This window comes from Mirounga leonina, unplaced genomic scaffold, assembly GCF_011800145.1.
Source record: "Mirounga leonina isolate KUSES-001 unplaced genomic scaffold, KU_Mleo_1.0 Mir_179, whole genome shotgun sequence".
Taxonomy (NCBI): domain Eukaryota; kingdom Metazoa; phylum Chordata; class Mammalia; order Carnivora; family Phocidae; genus Mirounga; species Mirounga leonina.
Window position 1 is genome coordinate 2,710,075 of NW_023270466.1, and position 24,001 is coordinate 2,734,075.

Genomic DNA, 24,001 nt, shown 5'->3' on the forward strand with positions numbered 1-24,001 from the left:
CAGAGCCCCAAGCCATCCCCTGGGGCCATGATCCTCCCAGGGTCTAACCCATCTCAATAAATCTGTGACATCTCGTGGCTCCTCTCCTCACTCATATCCCCTGTCCAACTCCTTATCAGCTCTACCTTCAGAATATTTCTAGAATCCCACTGCTTTGTCCACCCCCCGTCCTTCCCACTGCTACTCCCCTGGCCCAAGCCTCCCTGATCTCTCTCCTAGACTACTCCCCTGGGTACACTCTCTGCCCGAGGTCTTTGTACTTATGGCTCTCTCTCTCTTTCTAGAATGTTCTTCTCATTTCCTTCAGGTCCTTCCTCAAACATCCCCTCTGGGAGGCTTTCCCTGACCTATTTATCAACTTGAGTGCTTACTCCCACTTGATTGGCCCTGTCTTCTTGGCTGACTTTCTTCTTTTCAAAGCTCTAGTCACTAGCAGACTGCCACATACTCCCTTGTTGTTGCTGTTGGTCATCTGTCTCCTCCACAAAATGTAAGCCGCGTTGATGGCAAGAACCATCGTCCATTCTGTTCACTTGTCTTAAGAGACTTCGTGATAATAAATGCTTGCTGAATAAATGAGTGAAAGAATGACTTTCCCAGGTTGAATCTGGCAGACAGCAAGGCATTCCACGGAAAGTGCAATTCTTAGTGGTCCAGATGTTTCTACATGTGCAGGTGTGTTACATCCTATAGAGAAAACATTGAAGCAACAGGCAGAATTCTTTATCCTTTTTCCCGAACTGTGGTGACACAATGGAATCTGGAATCCCTCCTAACCCCCTATTTTCAGTTCCAGCCACTCTCGTGAGCCATTACGGCTCTGACACCCAAGAAAGGACTGAGCAATCTTCGTCTAGGTGTTGAGCATGCCTAGGGAGGCAACATGATCCATGTTCTACTCTGACTAATTCTTGACCGCATGCTTCTGTTGCTCCATTTCCTGTCTGTATGACCTGAAGTTTCCTGATTCCTCTGTACCTGGGGGATGGGGATCATAATACCTATGTGATGCGGTAATGGGTAAGGATCTAGTAAGATGCCTGGCACACAGGGAGAACACAGTAAATGCTAGCCCTTCCCATAATACTGCACATAGTAGGTTTTCAATCTAAACATGTTTAGTTGATGGATTGGTTCTCTGGGTCTACAATAGCCAAGCAGTTTATGTACCTGCTTGGAGCTATATATACCTGGAGGTATTCGGGAAGGCTTGGGAAGTAGATAAGGCCTGACTCCTGCACACTGCCTCTCTCTCATTGTCTCTCCTCCCAGTGCAGGATTCCACCAGGCCCCGGGAGGTCTCCTAAGCTTTTGACCTTTCTTGTTGCTCACAGTCCTTCACATAAAGGCATCTGTCCATTGTCCTTCACTGCTCAGGGCCCTACAGATGGATTTTTGAAGACAGAGAGCTAGAGCTCAGAGGTGTGGCTCTCTATTGGTTCACCATGTATAGCCTGGCTCTGCCCTGAGCTGAGCAATTCCAGAGGACACTGGTCTGGGCGCAGTGCAATGCTTCAGCCCTACCTGGGACTGTTGCAGGGGATGGAGGCTTTATGCCAGCCTCTATGTAGGAATAAACACTTGAAAGACTAGAAGCTTCTGCTCAAAGAGTTTATGATCTGGCTGAGGACAAAGATCAGTGAAAAAATCATTACAATACATGGTGATACTCAAGACCTGCGAAGAGTTTTATGTGAGCAGAGATGAGAAAACATAGTCCGATCTGGAGTGCTTAGGGAGGCATCCTGGAGGAGGTGACTCTTGAGTAGCAAAGGATAGATAGGAAAAACTGGGGGAAAGATTGATATTGGCAGAGACACAGAGTCAAGGCACAGAGGCGGCAAGATAGCCCAGTGTGGGCCTGGGGCTACCAATTACTGTCTCCACTGTGAGGGCACATGACAAGAGAAAGAGACTAGAAGAGAAGACTTGGAAAGTAAGTTGAGGCCAAGACCTAGATTAGGAGTTTGGGACATAAGGAAGTGAGATGGAGCCCTCAGTTGGTTTTGAGTAGTGATGGGGGAAGATGTGGCATTTTGGAAAGTGCTCTCCAGCTGCAGCATGAGGGATGGACTGGAGGATGCAGGAGGAGGGGAGGCTCCAGGATATGGCCAAGGCAGCAGCTGTCTTAAGAGCTGGATGGACCTGGACCAGGGCAGTGGTCTTGCCCTTTCCAGCTAGCACTGGTCCAGCCACAGATGGTTCACTATTTGCAAAAGAGCCATGAGCTCTGCATTTATAGACACAGCCCAGACTCCTCCCATATTCAGACCAAGTCAGAGACTTTTTGTAAAGGGGATAAAAAAAGGGAGTAGACACCAGGCCCCCTAATAGCCTTCAATCATCACATTTCTCGACCTTTCTGGGTAAGTTGCTTAAGTCCTCCGTCTTTCTCTGCCTGTTTGCTAGAAACACCTGACATTTCTGGAGGGGAACTGAGAAAAACAGTTACTGTTAGAGGCTGTGAAATATTGCAGAATGCAAAGGGTTGTTTGTTGTTTGTTTGTGCTCATTACAGAAAGGGAGGCCTTCCCCAAGATGGTTCTTATCATTCCTCAGGTTGAAAAAGCCCAAGGAAGAATAGTTAACTGCCAAGGGAGGGAGGGATGCCTCTTTTCATACCATTTTCAACTCAATCTAGACTTGATTCTTGCTAATGTCCAAATCTGAGAATGCTTGATGATGCAGAACCAACCTTCCCGCTCAAACCTTCTTAGTTAACAGTGATTCAGTTGGTTGGATTAACAGTTCAGCCCGCCACACACACTTACCTTTGAAAGTACATTTTCTCCTATTATAATAATTTCGAAATGATCTGAGAAATTGGCCCTCGTGGACAGGACTTTCATCTTCCCTCCCATCTGATCAATAGAATGCAGTTTTCCCAAGCAAAAGCCATATTTCTAAATCATTTAAAAGGAAACGAGTGGAAATTTCATTTTAAGCCAAATACCTCTTTTTTTCTTTTACAGTCCATTCATTCTTCATGCTCTTTATTTTCCCCACCAGCATCTTCTACTTTCGTGTTTTAAGGAAGGAGTGTTCTCCTGTCCGAGTCTTTATAACAGGGAGGCCTACAAGCAGTTATAAAGAGTAGGTTTAGATGATATATATTAAGAATGATAAATCATTTTCCAGCCTTCCATAACATTTTATTTTCTCTGGATCCTTATGTCTTTCTGACTCATGTACCTGGGCTGATTAATGCCCCATCAGCCCCGTTACGCTTTAATCTGGGGCCCGTGTTTCATTCGCCTGCCGGTAGTGATAGCCAATAAATTAATCACGCAGCCACACACCCCTTGCCATGCAGGCTGTTGCCAGCATAAAACTGCCCATCACAGAGCAGGCAATTCTGAGCCTCCATTTAGCCGGTACCCTCAAGACTCACATTGTTCCGCAATTGGAGCTGCAAATGCTCATTTCTTCATAGGCATGGGCTGGGAAAATGAGGGAAGGCTAATTAATGCATTCAAGGGATCCTACTGAATCAGCAAGCCCCTTAAAGGCACAACAGACACAAACAGGCAGCTGCAGCCTTTCGGGATTCAAAACAGCAACAAAAGAGCTAGTTAAATATTTGAATAGCTAAAGTATATGTCTATTAATGCCCATGCAAATTGCTAACAGAGGCTGTCCTCCCATCTCCAGAGGAGTCAAAGTCATTGAAATCCCAAAGCCTTTCATCCTGTCAAACAGGCCATTGAAGAGCAGGACATTTACATCTCCATAACAGGCCCGTCCAACTTGAGCCAAGGGTAGGAGGGTAGGAACACTTGGGTGCGTGAAAGGACATTAGGGCACCCGTTCACTCCGGCCTCTGGTGATGCAGGTCTGACTTGCTGACTGTGAAGACGAATGTTGGCCTATCCCAGTTTTCGTTTGATGTGTTACGGTTGCAAACGTCTTGAACAATAAATATACCACTGGGGGAGTCAATACCAAGCTCTGGATCTCGCTTGATCCAAGGCCCAAACTCTAGGACCAGGATCCACCTTGTGGCTCTTATCCCTTGGATTGGCTTGACTTTGGAAACAAACTTTTCTCTCATGGTTGTAGCCAAGATGACTTCTTCGATCCACTCCTGATGCTACATCATTGCAGATGCCCATTCAGCAGGAAAGAGAACACAGCACTTACATCAACCATTGTACACGCATCCTAGGCTTCGTTTTGATCAGACTGCCCACCAGTTCTCCCTCCCTGTGGGCAGGGATTGGAATTGCTGATGTGTTTTGCCTGAACCATTGGTTCCATCTTGAATCACACTGGCTGCCCGGGGTGGTTGGATATCCAAATGAAAATCATTACCAGTTAAGGAAGAGGGAGCACATGCAGGATGGCAACTTCAACAGCAACAAGGATAAACAAAGCAAACAAACCAGGAATACGCTGCCCATATCGCTATAACAAAATATCACAGATTTGTTGGCTTAAACAACAGACGTTTATTTTCTCAGAGTTCTGGAGTGTAGAAGTCCAAGATCAAGGTGCAGCCAATAAAGTTCCTGGTGAGGCCCTCTTCCTGGCTTGCACATGGCCACCTGCTCACAGTGTCCTTACACAGCCTTTCCTCTGTGGTTCGCAGAGAAAGCAAGCTCTGGGGTCTTTTCTTAAAAGGACACAAGCCCTATAAGATTAGCACTCCACTTTTATGACCTCATTTAACCTTAATGACCTCCTTAAAAGCCCAAATACAGCCACATTAGGGATTCGGCCTTCAACACATGAATTTTGGGGGTACACCATTCACTCCAGAACACAAACGAAATCAATAATCCCCAGCTGTCCATCTCTAATCAATCCTATTTAGGTGGGCCCTTAGCCATCAGGAGTCAACTGTTTTTATGGATTTATAGTCTGAGAGTAAATGTGCTTAGTTAGCTTCTAATCCATACAGTGAAGAATACCCAGCCATGTACCCAATTATTTTGGATCTATTAAATGACCACAGATGTAGGGACCTTCTTGCTTCCTCGAGATTAACATTTAGTTATGATTCTAGAACTATGAAAAAATGTGAGAATCACCAGAGAGGAGAACTTGTACCTTTTTGGAACTCAGCTTTTAGAAGTGAAAAATCATCAACTCCACAAATAAGAGAGGCCTGAGCCCATAGAATCAGACCCCTTGATATTTTTAATAATGGTAATGTGACCCAGCTTAATCACCCACATATTCCATCAGACCTGTTTCCAAATGATCTTTGACTATTCAAAATATATAATTTCCCCTCAAATAATGAAGATTTCCATAGTTGGTAGACTGTGTTAATTCCAAATAATTCCCTAAGACAAGCTCCGAAAATGTGACAAACAAGCAGTGTGTTTGGAACAAAGGCATGGCCTTCTACAGGGATTGCTTATGAGGTCACACCTCATTTCACAATATGAGTTACAATGAGTTTAAAGAATTTTTTGGCATTACTTTATCATTAACATTTATGCATTATGTATTTATGCTAAAGGGTACTTGTGTGGACAAATACTCTCTTACTCACCCATACTGGAGTCCTTTTATAAAATAAAAACCCCATATTTTTATAGCTAGGACATGGATTGGGGGAGGGGAGTGTCCCATCCTTCGCTGGGCCAGGAAGGACAGGTGAGCAATGCAGTGAGTGACCCAGTGAATAACCATGAACCTGTGTGATACCAAATTTGGCTCTTGCTCGAAGCATGCAAAGGTGAGACGTTGGAATTCGTTCATTTATTCCTTCAGCAAATCTTTATGGAGCACCCAAGGTATATCATACACTGCACTCGATGCTATAGATGGAGAGACACGATACAAATATTTGTTGCGTATAAAGAACTTACAGTCTGGGGAGAGGTTACAACAAGTAAGTGGATAATTAAAATTCACAGTGAGATGAGCTGTGACAGGGAAAGAACAGTGTGTTTTGGAAATACAGAGGACAGCAGTCAACGGTGATGAATGTCCCTACTGTTGTCTAGCTCTTGCTGTACAACACAGTCTCTACTATACTTGGGGGGACATCTCATGCCCTATTTTTAAATCCTTCTAGTTGGACCCAATCAGCAGTGGAGCTATTTATTGACGTACCTACCATGTGTAAAAGTGTCCTTCTTGACACTGTGGTAACTGTTCTGAGGCTCTAATGGAAGAGGGAGAAGAACTGAATAGGAAGATTTTTCAGCTCAGTGCTCAAAAGCTAATAGGAGAAATAAGATTGTGTAAATAATTAATACACTGGAGAATATGGTATTTACTGTGAGACAAACAACCTTAGTGTCAATGGGGGTATTTCTGATTTAGGGAATGAAGAAGTGGTTCCTGATCAAATGACTTTTAAGGTGGATTTTGCTGGATGAATGGAGTTTAATGATCAAAAATGGAGCTTGCAGGTTACATTTCAGGTAGAAGAAAATGGCTGGCACAAAGACACAAAATTTGGAAGCAACCGCGGTTATTTTACTCTATTCTGCCTTACAAACCCAGCATGTATCACACTGTCTTGCATCCATCAGGTGGTCAGAGAATAGTTTTCAAATGAATGAATGGATAAATAGGAAAATTCAAGAGATATTCATTTAAAGAATGCAAACTAACAGTTTATACTAGAATCTGGGGGATCTTAAGGAGTGTCATAAGTGATAAAGCTGGGGCCCGGTCGTGGGGCCAGGACAAGGTTTTGAATGCCATCGAGGAGTTTGGACTTTCTTGTTTCTTTACCTCTCTGTTTATATAATACCAGAGTCTCCCAGACACATCAGCTCACATGATGCTAAAGCAGTCCTGTCAGGTGAGCAGGGCAGTATTTTTGCTCTGAGGAGGGGCTCTTGGAGAGACCCAGTCACTGTGGGGTGTCTGTCAGGAAATGGTGGGTCCAAGACTCAAACCCAAGTCTTGGAGTCCAAACCCAGTTCCTGTCCATTCTGCATGGCCCCTCAGTTGTGGGGCCAGAACAACATTCTTCGGTGTTTGGGAGCAGCAGAAATGACAACATCAGAGCTGTTTCGTGTGAGGTATAAAAGAAACAGAAAGAAGGGGGCTGGCAGCAAGGACCTCGAGGACGAGAATATTGGAATAACATGGGGCAAGACTGAACTCTCATGACGACAGTGAGTGAAGACAGGCTAAGGTTTCTTTTTAACAGAGATAAAAGATTTAGGGATAATTCCACCTCTGCTGGCCCATGACCTACGCCAGTGTGTTTCTCAGTCTTAGCACCACTGATGTTTTAGGCCTTTACTGTAGGGGACCATCCTGTGCATGGCTGGCTGTTCGGCAGCCTCTCTGGCCTCTCCCTGTTAACATCAGTAGCACAAACCCCTCACCTAACCGCCCCCCACTGTGATGACCCCAAATGTCTCTAGACATTGCTGACCCTCGCCTGGGAGGCAAAATCGTCCCCATATGACAACCACTGACCCAGCCAGTCAATTTGGATTCGTTTCCAGAAAAGCAGTGGATCTTAAAGAGTCATGGGGCATTCGGTGGGAATACACTGAAGAAAGAAATCCAGTTCCATCTTATAGGTCTGGGTTTCTTCCAACAGGCAGCGTGTGGCCCCCTCAGTGATACCAAGCTGGGGGTGCCCATACTTAATTCATGTGACCGATATTCTCTCCTAAACAATGGTTTCTCACTTTGTTCTCTTTATGGTCATTTTATTCAGTTATTTGTATTCAGCACTCAGCTTTCTAAGTGTATATAATCCTATTATGTTCTATTCCATTATGGAAGCTTCCTAATAGAAGACGACACAGTAATAAAATTAAATAAACATCCCGGCTAGTGTATGGACTTTATCCATTTCCTGACCTTGGCTGGATTCGAGAGTGTGGAGGTGGGTGGGAGGATGGGAAGAGAGACAATGGGTCACTGAAAAGAAAGGCAAAGGTGCCGAAGGATGACTTGACCAGGTCATCATGTTCCCAGATCAAAGGGAAGAATTTGAGTACAGTTAAAAGTGGAAAATACCTGGGCACTGGTGGCTCAGCCGGTTAATCCTTCAGCTCAGGTCATGATCTCAGGGTCCTGGGATCGAGGCCCGCATCAGATGCCCTGCTTGGCGGGGAGCCTGCTTCTCCCTCTCCCTCTGCCTGCCACTCCCCCTGCTTGAGCTCTCTGTCTGTCAAATAAATAAATAAAATCTTAAAAAAAAAAAAAGAAGTAGAGAATATCCTACAGGGGAATCCTGGTTAGAAATGACCCTGCCCTCTTTCTCCCTCCCAAATTCCATACTACAGCCACAAAAAAATGCCTGCACAGTGCTTTGCATTAGGTATAGCAAGTGGTAGCTTAGAGGAACTAAAAGAAAAAAAAAAGAATTTGCATGTTATATACACATAAATATAAATCATGTAAGCTAAATGTGAACATAACTATAAATACATAGCAGACACTGTGAAGGCATTTCCAAACGCATTTAATATGACAGCAAACATCGTGGACGGAGGAGTGGAGAGCATAGACCGCCTTCCTTTTGGCCTCACTCGGTGACTGGGCACAATGGACAGGTCTGAGCAAGTCAGCCAAGGTCTGAGTCATTGTTTTGGTTCTCCATGGAAATGAAAACTCATGGGAATTTGACAAGTTTGCCAGACTCTCTGAGTCTGTCATTCTCTTTGAGGGCCACTAATATCACTTCTAAGATGATGCCCTGATATTCAGCCAGTTTCCTTCCCAAACACTTGCTCTGAGTGCTTACCAACATTGCTCTGCAGAGAGAGGGGGGTTTGGGGTGAATCTCAGGCCGTCCTTTACCCAACAGTTAGACCACATTAACAGGGAAATTTGGCGTGTGTGCTACCAGACATCCCCTGCCCTCCCTGAGGGGAGCTTGTGATCACTGGGGAAAAAGTGTGTATAGGGCATCTTGAGCTCTCCCTGGGATTGTCTTCTAGAAAGACAAAACTTTGATACAACTCTCTCATGTCTGTCAACTCTTATTGGTAAACAGACGTTGCCCCTGCCTTTCTCAAAGTTCCCAGCTTGGAAACTAATTATTAGGAGTTCCAGGTTCCATTTTTTTTACCCACCCAGGGAAGACTACGACCGCCTTTGTTAAAGAAAAAAACCTTTAGAATTTGCAATAGATTAAAAACAAAAACAAAAACAAACAACAGTTTGTACAGTTTAATTGTGAATGACCAAGATGTGGACCAAGTTCATTTTCTTGGAAATATTCCACATGTTCTAAATGAAAGAGGGAAGTTGTTGGCTTTTTTTCCACCCCAAAGTTAAACGTTTGAAATATGGGATCAGGACATTTTGCCACATTCCTATCAAGTCTGGTTTCATCTGTTGCCACTTGAAGCTTCTGAACTTTAAGTCTGTAGGATTTAAAACTTTAGTCCGCTTTTATTTTTTTAATGCGGCAATAGAAGCTGACCAATTTTCCCTAATTAAAGTAGTATGTAATCTCCCATAAGTTTCCTGGCATATCACAAGTATTCAGTAAGTACTGTTTTCTAAAATGGCTTTTGTACAGCCAGGCCCCTCTCTCAAGATGGGAATAGAGTGACCCAAAAGCATCTGAGCATTATTTAGCAGGAGAAAATCTAGGCCAGTTGACTGAGTGATTTTCTTTAAATTGCACATGATCTCACATTCCCAAAATACCCATGCTCAAGGAAGCTATATAAGGCCATGTGGCTCTCTGTTCTCAGTCGTATGTGCCTAATGATTAGTACTATAGACTGCTTGAGCTTGAATGGGCCTTCAATGCCTTTTCTCGACCTCTGTCTTCATCATGTAGGAAGCAGAGCCTATGAGGGGGAAGTGACTCACTCAAAGTCATACGGTTCCTTTCTTGCAGAGTTTAAGGAGAACACTCCCCCCACCCCCGCCGCTGACATCTAGTCCAGCATCTGTATTCCACACTCATGCCTGGAGTGCTGGGTCCTCAGTATCACTCACCTTTATTTTATTTTTTTAATTTATTTATTTGTCAGAGAGAGCACAAGCAAGGGTAGCGGCAGGTAGAGGGGAGAAGCGGACTCCCCTCTGAGCAAGGAACCCGACTCAGGACTCGATCCCAGGACCCTGAGATCATGACCTGAGCTGAAGGCAGACACTTAGCCAACTGAACCACCCAGGCACCCCTCATTCGCCTTTAAATACTGTCCTCAGTGAGGTTCCATTGGAGAGCCACGAATGAATGAGAAGGGTAGCAAATATATTTACAAAACACAGCTGTTGGTATGTTGAGTGTATAATTTGCATATTGGCATTTTCATTAGACTTGCTGAACTTATTATTATTATGCTTTTTAAAAAATGTTTTCATTTATTCGACACGTATTTCTCCAGGGTCTGTGCCGGGCACCAGAGATACTGCATAGACAGGATCCCTGTAGCAAATACTGTCAGTGTCCCACCCACATCCGCTCGGTGTCTGCTGTCTGCCCTTGCCCACAGATTCCTGCTGTAAGCGCCCACGACTCTTGCCTTGGTACTTTATCCTAGCCAGAAGCCCTTGGCCAGGGGCAGATGGCAGCTGGAGGGTAAACGACCCAGTTTCCTCACCTTCTGGGTGGGGGCACTCGGAGGTGCATTGACCACTATCTCCCGGAGACCCCCAGGGATTTGAACTCCAGGTGCACACAGTGTGCCCCCTTGGATAAGACATCCGTTGCCAGCCTCCTTCCTGCCTGCACTGGAGTCCTTGGGTCAGAGTCTGCTTTGGGGGAAGCCTCGTCTAAGATAATCCCTGACTTCTGGTGAAAGCAGTGAGGTTGGGATCCGGCTGAGGATGCAGGGGTTGACCTGAAACCTGAAGGCTGAGCAGTGCTTAGGCAGGAAGAGAGCCCAGAAGAGGATTCGGGGAGGAGGCAAGAAAATGTGCAAAGTGAGCTGGGACAGGAAAGAGGCGAGAGTGGCGGCTTCACAGGGCATGGTTGAGGCCATGGCACTTGGGACTCCATAATGAGGATCAGAAGTCTGTACTAAACACAGGAAACCACTAGAGGTTAAGTGTGGGGGATGCGGTCATCTGATTTCTACTTGAAAATAATTACTCTGGAAGCTCCATGGAGAAGAGATTGGGGGAGTCGAGGGTGGAGCAGGACGCGAGTTGGAAGTCCAGCTGAGAGATGGTGGATGGTTCTCAGCACCCACATTCAACTGTTGGCAGGGAACGTAATTAAATAGAACCTAAATGCAGAATACTATGCCTTCACATCTTTGTCTCTAAAACTATTTAGATTTCAGTGTTTCTCGGCATTTTGCAGTGAGGAACCCTTTGAAAATCTAGTGAAACCTGCGGATTTTTGCTCTAGAAAGATGCAAATATACATGGATACACAATGTTGAATTTGTGATGAAGGATGGGGAAGTCATGGAGACATTCATAACATATATATACATATATATATATATTTTCTTTGTCTACATGCATTAGTTAGCAAAGTCTCCCTACCAAGTAAATAAGTCCCAAAGTGGGTAATGGTTCAAACACAATAGTTTATTTCTTGATCTGGATGACAGTTGGAGGATCAACAGCTTCACTGGGTCTCAGGGAGAATAATTCGGTTTCTACATTGCCTATACTTGCAAAAACAACACTGGGTGAATTAGCAGAGAACTTCTCTGCTATCTTCATGTCATAACTTCCAAGTTTGCTGTAAGCATTGTTTCCATTGTGGACAAATAGGAGGGGAAACAGTGTGGAGTGTCATATGCAAAAGGTCTTAATGGGCTGGCCTGGAAGAGGTAGCCATCACTCTCTCACCTCCCTTGGCTACAATTTAATGGCATGACCACAGCCAACCTCAAGGAGGTACGGAACGTGTACTCTAGCTGTGCGCCCAGATAAATATAGCTTTCAGAGGGCAATTAGCACTTGTAGCCATAATACACATATATATTTTTTACACTTGTCACACCGGAGGTTTCAATATTACTCCTCAAGAACGGTATGATAAGTCACTTCTGAGACTTGAAGGAAGGAAAGGGATGAAACCAATGAGGACTGGGCAGGAGGACCCTTTACATGATGTCCAGAACGAGTTAACTAAAAGCAAACGCTCTCCCTAGCCAGTGCAGATGGGACTTAGACAAAGGTTGTGTCCTTAAGTGAAAAATTAAGATTAAATTGAAGTCGAATCTTGGCCCCAGATTCCACTATTCTGTGCCCCGAAGAGCTGGAATTCATTTGAAATAAACTCTATTCACTCCGATTATGTGCCAGTTGGAAAGGGAGATGATCGTATTGTCAACAAAGTGATTCTTTGCATTCATTTCCCTCCCCTCCGAAGACCAGTCCTCCTGTTTCTTTGAGGTGACAGGTACCCAGCACTTACTGTCTACTCTGGGCTCAACACTGGTTCACACTTTCCCTGGAGGGGAAAGGCAGCTCAGAGGCTCCTCACTCATGTGTCCTTTAGGGAGTGGGTGTGGCGCCGGGAAGTTGGAGGTGAGGTACATTCTGTCAGTGAACCATATTTTCCCTTTTGCTCCCACTACGGTGTTAGAGATGCTTTTCTTGGGGGTGGAGGGTGGTGAGTCTTGCTTGAAGATACAAAGAAATTACGTTTGAGAACACAGCAAATTTTAATTTCTCCCAAGTTGAAAGGGAGGAAAGCTGATTTTTTTCTCCTAACATACTGAAACAATTTTTCTGAAACTTAGAAAAAGAAAAAAAATCCAGAACCTGCATTGTCTGGAGATCAGGACTGTTCTGACGATCATGTTTAGAGTCTGTGTGATTCAGCGCCCACGGGGAGGATTGGGTTTCTTCCACCTTGCCCTTTTCACATTCCTGCCCGTGACTCTCTCGCCTGTATCCTAAATACTCCTTTCCATCCCCCTACTTTTCAGCTGTTTCCTTTGAGAGATATTGGAAAAGCAATCTTTATTACCATTTACTTTGGCTCTCCTCTTAGAGTTATCAAGGTGTTAATGCATTATTTTTTTTCTACATTCTCCTTCTCTGGTGAAGGAAGAAGCCAATAGGAGAAGGATTTAACTGGTTAATTTCATAATTTAGAGTCCTTGTCGGTCTTGATTGCAGAAAGAGGAGTTCCTTCAAGCTCACTGCAACTACATTTGCTTTTGAAGGGGCCCTTTATTTTGCAGTGAATAAAGTATCTCTTATTAAGCAGCAAATAGAAGAATGCTTGGCAGGACTCTACTCCCAATGGGTGAAACATCACAGGAAATTGAGAAATTGTTTCTTTTTGGCCTTGTGGGAGAATTTTGCTGGTGAAATTTAGTATTAAGGTCTTAAGACTACTGCTTGAATCCATCAAGAGAGACCCATCGAACAAGGGACAGCTTCCGGGGGAGGAGGGGGGAGAGGACCAATGTGACCTTGCTATATCTGGTCTCTTATATTTTCCAAGAAATCTGGACAATGGCCAAGAAGATTCTATTCTCTCTTTCATAATAATTGTGTCACTGTTAAAGAGAACTTAGACATATTTTAGCAATTTAGGATTAGGTTTATCAAGAGTTAGCTGCAGTTGGATGCCCATTCGTTTGTGCCTACAAAAAAAGAGGGGCTTTTATTTGCCCAGACAAGAAATGTGTCCTAGGTACACCATCCAGCTTGCGTTCTCCAGTTAGTAAGCTCTAGAACTTGGGCCTTAGACCTGTGTCCCAAGCTCCAGACCTGAGGTCCAAACACTGGATGTTTCTCCACAGAGACGCCTTATCTGGGATTTGTGCCCCACAGCCATGCTCTTAGGTTAGCCACTCAGCTGAGTTCTGAGTTCCTGGCAGACACTCCAGGCAGCAACATTATATGTCCTATTGTCCAAACCCCAAAACCATTTGTGTTCACCTCCCCTACTCCCCTCAACATGCCATCAGTTACCAAGTCCTGCCGATTCTCCTGAATAGGCCTATTGGCCATCTCCTGTCCCCGTGCCCCCTCCCCAGGACCTGGTTCAGGCCACAGCTCTCTCATGGCTTGACATCTTCTAGAAGCTTCCTTAATGGCTCTCCTGCCCTCCATCTTTCCTTCTCACCATCCTGTTTCCATCCTACAGCCAAAATGAGTTTTCTACAATTCAGCTTGATCATGTTACTACTACTTGGCCCAAGGGTGTTTCCTTTTGTTTTGTTTAGAGCTTACCTGCAATTTTCATTCTAAACCCCAAACTCCTGGTCTGGCCCTTGCTTCTGTCTTTCAGTTTCCTACCCTTTCCAGATGCCTCACCCCTTGAAACATACAGGGCTCCCCACTCTAGCTCTAAGTTGACCCTCTCGGCTTTTCCCCATTCTTGGCTAATTGTAATCTGTTACCCAGAAGCCAGAGAACTCCCCCTTGACCACCTCCCCTAGATTGTGGATTGCATGCTCTTCCTTTGAGTCCCCATGCACCCTGGACATACTTCTCAGAGAGCTGATCCTTAATTGTCAGCCCCCCTGAGGGCAGGTCCAAATGAGGGCAGCTCACTTATCTTTGAATTCTCTGCTATACCTGTGTTGAGCAAGAAAGAAAGGAAGAACTGAAATAAAACAAAAGCACTTGAGGAAGGGGTCTTAGACTTGTAATTTGGGAAGCATAGTTTCAGGTAGCAACCCCAACTGTGTCCCATTGAGGGGTACAAGCCAGGGGTCTTTATTCTGCAGATGGCAGAAGTATTAGGAAACATACACAAGTTGGTTTCCCAAAAGCTATGGTTGGAAGATGTAATGACATTTTATATCACTGGTTTTCTGAGTACATGATGTCAATTACTAGGAAAACATCTTTTGCAGAGTGTCCAGTTTTTATCCAGAATGCGGATTCAGCAGCCCTGTGTTATAACGCTGTTGCATGTTTCAATAGCTCAATGTAGTTCCTGTTTCTAAAAGCAGAATGAAGTTTTAGTCTCCAAATGGAGTCTGTCGTGTTCAAAGGTTTTACACAGGTTCACACCTGTTGAATAAACAAGTGAGAATGAATGACTACATATCGTGCTTTTCCATATATAAAATTGAATCCTGACTGCAATGTTGTCAATCTTGGCTAATTTTGGCTAAGCATTTTGGAAGATCGGAAAGGCAACTGTGAAAGAAATGAAAAAAACCAGATTTGAGTCTGCTCAGTTACTACATGCTGTGACCTTTGCTCGGTCTGTCAGCCTCTGTGAGTCTTAGTTCCCTGCCAATGAACAGAGGATGATATGTTAGAGGGTCTGGCTGAAGACAAAGGGAGAAGGGTCTTGTGTGGGGGAGGCACTTGGTGAATTAAAATGTCAGGACAGGTCAGAGGGCCTCTGACCCTCTTCATATCTGTGTTCCCCTTACACGCCCAATGCCAGCCTAGGAGACGTGGGGTGTGAGGCATCCCGTGTGGCGAAGGTGGGAGGGAGTATTTGCTATTTCTGTTCAGTTAGGTGGGGACGCACCGATGGCAGGATGGAAGTAGAAAATGGTTTCACCCTTTGATTTCCCACTGGGTGAAGTGTGAAAATACACTCCTACTCTCTCACACACTGTTGTTAAGATTACGACCAGATATGGAGGGAACGCAGTTGAGTTACATGGGTTGGGTACCTTAACATTATCCATCCCTTTGGACTAACAAATTCCATTTCTTGGATTTATCTTGAAGGAATGACTTTTTGAAAGTGGGGGTGGATGTACCTAAGATGTGGACAGGTGTCCCTTTGTAGCCATGTTTATTATAATGATTGACAATAATCCGAAATGTACAGTCAGTGAGGGACTGCTAGGGCATCGTCCTTCAGTGGGTCTCTGTAAGATAGGAACAATTTTGAAAAAAATGCTCAAGTGAGAAAGGCAGTCTTAAAAAAATTCATTCTACTGTTTAATGAAAGCTATGTAAATCAAACAAATATACAAAAAAACAAAACAGAATTGACCAGTAGGAAATACACTCCATTTTCAAAAGGATTCGTGGTAACTGAGAAAGCCATGGGCACAGCCCTGCCTCGCGAGACTGAAGACACAGTGAATGAGGGTCACTGTCTTCTGTGTAAAGGGATCTTTATTTGGCATTGGATAGAGGCCAGACCTTCATCCTGTCTTCTCAAACCTGGAAGAAAGCATTCAGAGGAATATCAATCAGAAGTAAAAATCGCCTTAGAGTTTGGCTCTAGAGCCAATGTTGTAGGCTACCGGAGGAAGAAGCTAACTTATACTGGAAAAAAGAGTAATCATGATGACAACCTCGCTATTTTTTAGCATGCAGAGAGTTTCGTATACATTGTTTCACTTAAATTCACTTAAATCTTCTACACAGCTTTCCATCTTCACCGCCTGCAAAAATCACTGTAGATCTGAAGATCTGAGAAACAGTTACTTAGTTGGGCTCCCTACGCTTTATCCGCCTCTTATCCAGGGATCTCCCCGCTGAGTTGAGTTCACTTTGAACCCAGTGGAAATTTCGTAGAGGGGAACAGTCAGGCCCAGGAAACAAATAAGCATTTCACTGTGGCTTTATTCCCCAGAGGACCTCCAACCATTTGTCAGATCTTTATTTACATGTGCTTAGTGGAGTTTTGTGTTACTAGAAGCACAGAGCCTTTGTGAACTGCCAATCGCCACACAGCAAATCAGTGGTAGAATCCGTGTAGAATTAAGATCCCCTTTTTTTGCTTCCTGAATCCCCATCCAGCCCAAATGTCCGTTCTCCCACAGGATTACATGTTCCTTTTTTTTACTGTCTCCGCTTCGCAAAAGATCTGTTTTCTCTTATTATCTTCCCACATTGCTGCAGTTGAGAACCGTAGTGCATTTGTCAAATGCGTTGTGTATTTTCACCCCTAGAGCTTAGTTAGATGATTCGATACTCAGGAGGAAGAAAGTAAAAAAGAAAGAAAACCGCTCAGAGCCATTAACTCTGGGTTTTGGCCATTTTTCTCAAAGACAGGCTACTGTATCTTATCTGAGTCAAATATCCATGCTCTCAGGATGAGAAATAAATCTTTACACAAAAATTCAAGCATTAGTTTCCAGGTGTTTGAGAGGAAGCTTTTGTTCCCAATGGAGCTTTTTCAGAGAGTTTGTTATTTCACTAAGGACACTGCTGAATACCCTTGGTTTACGCTTCTCTTTCGAAGTTTATTTTATGTTTTGTTGTGGTTTTCAGATTTCTCATGGTTTGGATTTGGGAAAGTAAAATCAAGACAAGGTGTTGGTAAGTAGTTACTCACTCCTTCTTTGGATAAGTAACGAGTTTATGTTGCTTGATTCGGATGAAACTCCTTAGCCCCTCTCCACGCTTGTTGGCCCCTTGATTAATTTTCTGTGTTCCTTGTTTCTGATTTGCTGAAGAAAGAGGACTAGGATTTTTCCAGAAAAGGTGTTACTTTCACTAACTGTGTTCAGTAAATGGTTTTATATTTTTGAAGTTGACGTGTTTTTATCCTAAGAGGAATGCCAAACGTTATTCCAGGTCTAGGTATTTGCTGGGCTTTTGAGAAGGTTCAGGAAATAAAATGCAATGGCACCCAAATTCCATGTACAGCTAAGTTGGCTTCACGTCAAGTCTGGACAAGTGGGGATCTTAACTTCTTCCATTGGCCAAGATGTAATACATTTCTGAATTGGTAAATCAGCTGTTCATTTATGACTATTCCTCTTTCAAAACAAGACTAACGTCCAGACGCTCTGATTTGTACTTGATTGCATTCTACTTGCATTCAGACTGTGTGCTGACAATTGAAAAGCAGAGTTTGTAGCTTACCAAATGAGTGCACATAATGTAGCTCATCACTGGGATTGAAATCAGGTGTGATCTCCCGGGACCTCCAATTTATTCAGCACGTTCTGTGGGTACAGTGACAATGAACAGGAATTCATTAGAAAGCACAAAAAGACAAACTGTCTTACATCCTGCATGTGTGTTTCCAAGATCTGGCCACCCTGGGTGTCTGTTGGTTGGTACATATTTTGGTAGCAAGGTCGGCTATAGGTAAAACTGCAAAGTACAGGAAATGTACCCGTGTCATGGAGTTTTCGGGTCCTGAGCCATCCGCCCCGTTTGTGTTCATCCCCTCTGTGCAAGAAACTCTGTTTCCTTTTCTTTTTTGAGCCTGATATCAGTAACTGACCCTTAAGTAGCCCCATGAATTCCAAGGTAAAAGCTCTTAACTAGCAAAGCGAAAATAGACACGTGGCCAAATTGGAACTTTTAAACTCAACCAGCTCAGGATTTGTTGGCGACTCCCCCAGGCGTACATTTCAGATACATAGTCACTTCGCCAAGATACCAGAGAGTGCCCTGCTGGGAAATCCTATCGGTGCCCCGTGTTAAGGCTTTGCATTCTGTATGTGTGTAGGGGGGGGGGGCAGGAGGCCAAAGGAGCGGGGTGATAAACTCTCCTAAAACCGCACAGTGAGGTGGGGTCTTCTCTCCACTAAACAGATCACTGTAACCACATAATCATTTTCCAGGCCAGTTTTCCCTGCTGAGAGGTGTGCGTTCTTGGAGAACTTCAAAAACAGGGCTTCACCCTCTTAGGCCCCAGCAGAGAGAATTCTTCTTCAAAATTGTGCTTTGAGCCACAGTCCATCAGAGGCTCTGCTGCTTTAAAATGGAGGCTTTATTATCATTCGGGTCCAGGGAGGCCAACAGGTCAGAGAAGGACTGCCATGGAAAAGATAATGTTCCTATCTCACCTTCCTGAGGGCAGCCACAGCCCAGTGGGGGGACTCCCGGGGAGCCCTGGGGTCGGGCAGGAGGTAGGGGGAGTGAGGGGGGAACGCTGGGCAGGAGTTTTTATGGCGGTTTCCATGTGAAGGAACAGGTGAGGCAGGGTGAGCCAGTTTAGGATCGGCTGGTTTGAGTAACTTGGGCAGGCTCTGGGGCACACAGCTGTCCTCAGTTGCCCGGTGCCTGGCTCTGGGGTGACAGGACAGGTGGCTAGTGGCCCGGAATAGGACGGCCTGATAAGGTGGTGCAGACTCCCCGGATCGGTTGGCTTGTATATGAAAGGTCTGCTCTCAGGCAAGTTCTTTACCATCTCTAGGAACTGGCTATCTCTGGGAGGGGCAGTTCCTTCGAGGTCAGCGAGGCCCTGGATGTTGAAGTATCAGAATACAGAATATAAAAGACATGGTTAATACAGCTGCTCAAGACCCATAGTCTCTCCCCTCACCTTAAAGACATCATTGGTCTTGAGAGAAGGAAACCCTTTTCCTAGATGACCTTCAGCTATTCTTATCGTGGGAAAACAAGCATGAGGCTTAGAAATGTCTGTAAGTCTTGGGAGCACCTGGGTGGTGCATTCGGTTGAGCATCCGACCCTTGGTTTCAGCTCAGGTTGTGTTCTCAGGGCTGTGAGATTGAGCCCCGCATGGGGCTCCATGCTCGCTGTGGGGTCTGCTCAAGGTTCTCTCCCCCTCTGCCCTTTCTCTCCCTCTGCCCCCCCACTACTTGCTCTCTCTCTAAAATAAATAAATCTTAAAAAAAAAAAGTCTGTAAGTCAGATGTGCTGAACACATTACCAAGCAGCTCTATTGAAAGAAAAATGCCTCTTTGCACCAGAGACATATTAAAATAAAAACGGGCTAAAAATGTTTCCAGGCACAGCTCATATTTGTCAGCTCAGTAATTAGAACTCTCCGCACCCCAAACCGAGAAAGTTGCACATACCCAGCAATTTAAAACTTTTTATTAATATTAGAAGACGTTTTTTTCAAACCCTCACATGAATTTCTTATAACACGCTGTGATGTGCCCCTGACTCTTCTTCTGTCTGTCTTTTTGTGGTGTCTCCCCAAGCTGGTGCACGACTCACAATGACACATCCCGTGATAGGCACAGACAGCCTGCTGTCAAATTATATAGACATTCATTGTCCCTGCTGAGAGCTTCTCCCCCTTCCCAACTTTGCTGTGCTCCATTAGATCAAAATGTTCATAGAAAAATGGGCGAATCCCTGCAACCTTGCCAGCTGTATCAATCTTCCAGGATTTAGAACACCGATGCTGAAGGAAACAGCCCTTGAATTAATATTCCTCCTGATAAGCTGTTGAGCTTTACATGTTGCTCAGAGTTGTCAACAGCGACCTTCTGGCAAAGTGCAAAGGCATTTGAGGAATGACCTCTGGTGCTTTATACCACCTTTATGCTTAACTTCGTACCCCCCCCCCAAAAAAAAAACCAGAGAGCCCAATCCCTTGGGCTTTGTTACCTCGGAGTTGGGGGTTTTACTCTGACAAACCAAGGGAAGGAAGAGTGTCCTTTGGTGGAGGAAGAAAAGCAAAGAACAAGCCTCTTGCTGTAGTTCTGTAAGTAAGGGCTCTGCGGTGGACACGGCAGATGATTCAGAGCCCGAATTCCTGGAGGAATCTCAGCATTGTCTTCTGGATATCAGCTTCCTCCAAAATGATTCAATGCTAGAGGAATGTTCATAGCCTGACCTGGGCCAGGGGAGAGTCACAGAAGAAAGCAACTGGGATCAGTGCGTTCCAATGATTACAAGGGCTCCAGAAGCAAATATCGCTGGCCTTCTGACAACATGTGGAGTACTTGAACATGACAGCTCCCGCACTTCGAGGGGGTAAACGCTGAGAAATGTGCGACCTTGATTGCACCCCCCTCGGGGAGCACAGGCAGTAGCATGCTTTGGTAACCTGGAAGGGGGGGCAGGGAGACAGCTGCACCAGGAACACAGCGAGGGGGCCAGTGGTGGGAAGGTTTTATTGGCAAGATGCAGAAACCCTAACATAACACATTTCCATTTTCCATCTCTGGGTTTAAGCTCTGGGTGATCTAGGCCTGTCAGGAAGCAAATCATAAAACAGGGATGGTTAAGGATATTGGAAAGAACTTGTCTTTATAGCTGTTCTTGGCAGAATTTCCACTCTTTACTAATGCCGGTGAGCTAGGCACAGGATGAGCACAACCAGCGAGCTTGCTTTTGCTCTGAGTATTCTGCAGATTCTAAATTGGCTGTGTGAGGACTTGTTTGCAGAATTAAGCCAGAGTGTATCATTAAAGGCGACTGAAATGCACATCCCCTTGAGAAGGCGCTTTAAAAAATTACCTATAATAGCACTTGGCTGCCTCCTGCATAGTTTGTTTAAGATTCAGCGAGCTGGGGAATGTCCAATTGTTATCACTGCAAACTGTGATAATCCCCTTCTGGGGCGGAGCAGGGGGGAATGCATCTTGGAGGTCGGGGGACGGATTACCAGTATCTTTCATAGGGGGCTGCAAAATGTATGGCACAATGACTTTTGGTTTTAGAATTGCCATGCCTCTCATTGAAATCGTTAATTAACTGAGAGGGAAAGGGCAGAGAAAGGATGGAGGTTTGGAAGTATGTATTCTGGGTGAGTGAATGAAAGCACAATCCCTTGCTCAGCAGGCAGCAATTCAGGCTTTTCTTCCCCTGGTACGCGGTTGCCTTGACTGATATTTGATTCTGTCTTTTGCTTTTCCTCCTTACCTTTCCCTCCTCTGTTTCTCTTGGCTTGTGCAAGCGGGTGTGGCCAGCAGTCCATTTCCATGGGGCCCTGCAGCTGCTTAGCAAACTGCAGAAACATATGTAATACATGTCTAGCGGGTTTGTATGGAGTGTGTATCATGAGCCAGCGAGACCTTAATTGTTTTGAAGCTTTCACATAGACCTTTGTCATTGTGCATCTGGTTTGGTCTGCAGACAGGATGGGTTTAGTGGTCAATAGATAAATTGTTCAGATAAGGCACAGTAGACCCTGTTTATGGGCATATACGTTCTTAGACTCGAGACTAGAAAGTTTAGGTCTTGTGTGAAAAATGCTACGGTTATCGCGTTAGTATAAAGACATCCATGGAATGATCTACAAATAAGATTAGGGCTAAAGGCAAAGCAGGTAACTTTGCATGGACTTGATCCATTATCGTCATGAAAGTATTTTGTAGGCAAGAGTGGTGTTGCTCCTATCAAGTTATGCAGAAAGACAAACATAGTAATAGGACCACCCAAGGAAATTTTAGTCCGCCTGTTGTATGTTTATTTAGTGATATCTAATAGTAATTCATACTCATGAACGCTTTTAAATTTATAATATACTTCTCTATCACGAGTCTCATAAAATAACAAGCAGATATTCTTTTGCACATTTTACAAATTTAAGTGGGTGTAGAGGTACAAAAAAAAGGTAAGTGACTTGTCCAAAGAGTGGAGAGAAGCACTCAGATCTTTGACCTGCTAGTACACCTTTCAGTATATGGTGGCACAGGAATCCTGCATTCATGCTGCGACTTTCAATGAGTGAGTGTTCTAAAGATGTTCAGAGAACAGAGAGCAAAGCGGCATATTAACTTACCGGAGAAGGAAATCAAGACATTGGAACCTTCACACACTGCTAGTGGGAATAGAAAATGGCGCAGCCACTTTGGAAAACAGCTTGGCAGTTGCTCAAAATGTTAAGCAGGAGCTACCACATGACCTGGCAGTTCTGCCCGGGAGAGATGAAAACGTATGTCCGCGCAAAAACTTGTACACAGAGGTTCATAGCAGCATTATTCACAACAGTCAGAATGTGGAAACACCCAAATGTCCCTCAGTGGATGAATGGATCCACAGAATGTAGCATATCCATACCATGGAATAGTATTTGGCAACAAAAAGGAATAAAGTAATGACAGATGCTACAACGTGAATGAAGCTTAAAAGTGTGCTAAGTGAAAGTGGCCTGTTCCAAAAGATCACATATTATATGATTGCATTTATATGAAATGTCCAGAATGAATCCATAGAGACAGAAAAGAAATCCATAGAGACAGAAAGTAAGTTCGCAGATGCCTGGGGCTGGGAGTGGGGAGCCTGGGGAAGCTAATTGGAATGATCAAAATGTCCCCAAATCACATTATAGTGATAGCTGCACAACTTTCTGAATATCCTGGAAACCACTGAGCTGTACACTTGAAATGGGTGAACTTTAGGTATGTGAATTATAGCTCAACAAGGGCATTACAAAATTACAGGAGAATATGTATTTTTTTCCAAATCCAGGCCCAGCTTCAGTTATCAGCAATGATGATGACTCTGCCAGCCCACTCCACCACATCTCCAATGGGAGTAACACCCCATCATCCTCAGAGGGCGGCCCCGATGCTGTCATTATTGGAATGACCAAGATCCCTGTCATTGAAAATCCCCAGTACTTTGGCATCACCAACAGTCAGCTCAAGCCAGACACATGTAAGTACAGCTGTTTATACTTACTGGCCTATCTGCTGCAGAGCGGTATCCATCAGCGTGTTTATCAGAGTGCCTGATGAGGATGACTGAGGGGAGGGGGCAGTGAAATGTCTGAGGATTCTTGGGGCTTTGGGCCTATGGGACAGATCCTTTAGTTTGCTGCTTATGGAATTCTCAGGGTGTGTGTCCTGCTGGGCTTGGAACTGTGGGCAGATGTGGACTTCTCTTGGGATCCATTTTCCAAAACCGTTTATCGCCATGAGGTTGGAATCGAGGCATGCTTATCTTGAAAAAGATAGAGACAGAAACCAGAAGTATCATTAGACTGCATATTCATCAGTTACAAAAGACAGACAATTGGTGGGTTTTAAATTTGATTTATTGAAAGTCATTAAAATATACAGTGCTGGTAGTTAGCAAGGTTCTGTGTTGCACACAGGTGGGTATCAATTCGGTTAGATCTGTATTCTCTGTTCAGTCCTTGTTCCCAGTATGATACTTGTTATCATGCCACAATAACAAAGAGATACCACAACAGATGATGTGCATATTAAGTGCAAAGACCTATACTACTCAGAACCAAATTAACCTATTAGCCTCTGTTGAGAAACTTGGAATTTCTCTCAGAGACTCTTATCCTATCTTCAAATATAAAAAATGGAGCATAGCCTTATGGAAAACAAAAAATAAAACCACAGTGGACAAACAGCTTATGCCATTGGAACGACAGGCCTTTCTTCATACATGAATAAGGGGCCATGAGGGCTAGAACATCAGGTGGCCTAGATCTCAGGGGTCCACCTGACACTGATGAATGGGCATCTTCTCCCTATTTGGCATATTCTTACTCCATCTTAAGTACTGTTCTCCTGCCTTGCCTCAGAGATAAGGTGGGAAATTGCAAAGTCAGATTTTGGGGACTAACTTTCCACTAAGAAC

The 24,001-nt window shown here is 44.4% G+C and overlaps 1 protein-coding gene across 1 annotated transcript in view; it reads left to right on the forward strand.

The window, feature by feature from the left end:
* The window catches only part of LOC118023318 (BDNF/NT-3 growth factors receptor-like), a 177,838-nt gene that overhangs the window by 14,787 nt on the left and 139,050 nt on the right, over nucleotides 1-24,001 (forward strand). The window contains exon 2 of the mRNA XM_035024406.1: nucleotides 22,874-23,062. Coding sequence (XP_034880297.1) covers nucleotides 22,874-23,062 — 189 coding nt within the window. The remainder of the gene's footprint in view (nucleotides 1-22,873; nucleotides 23,063-24,001) is intronic.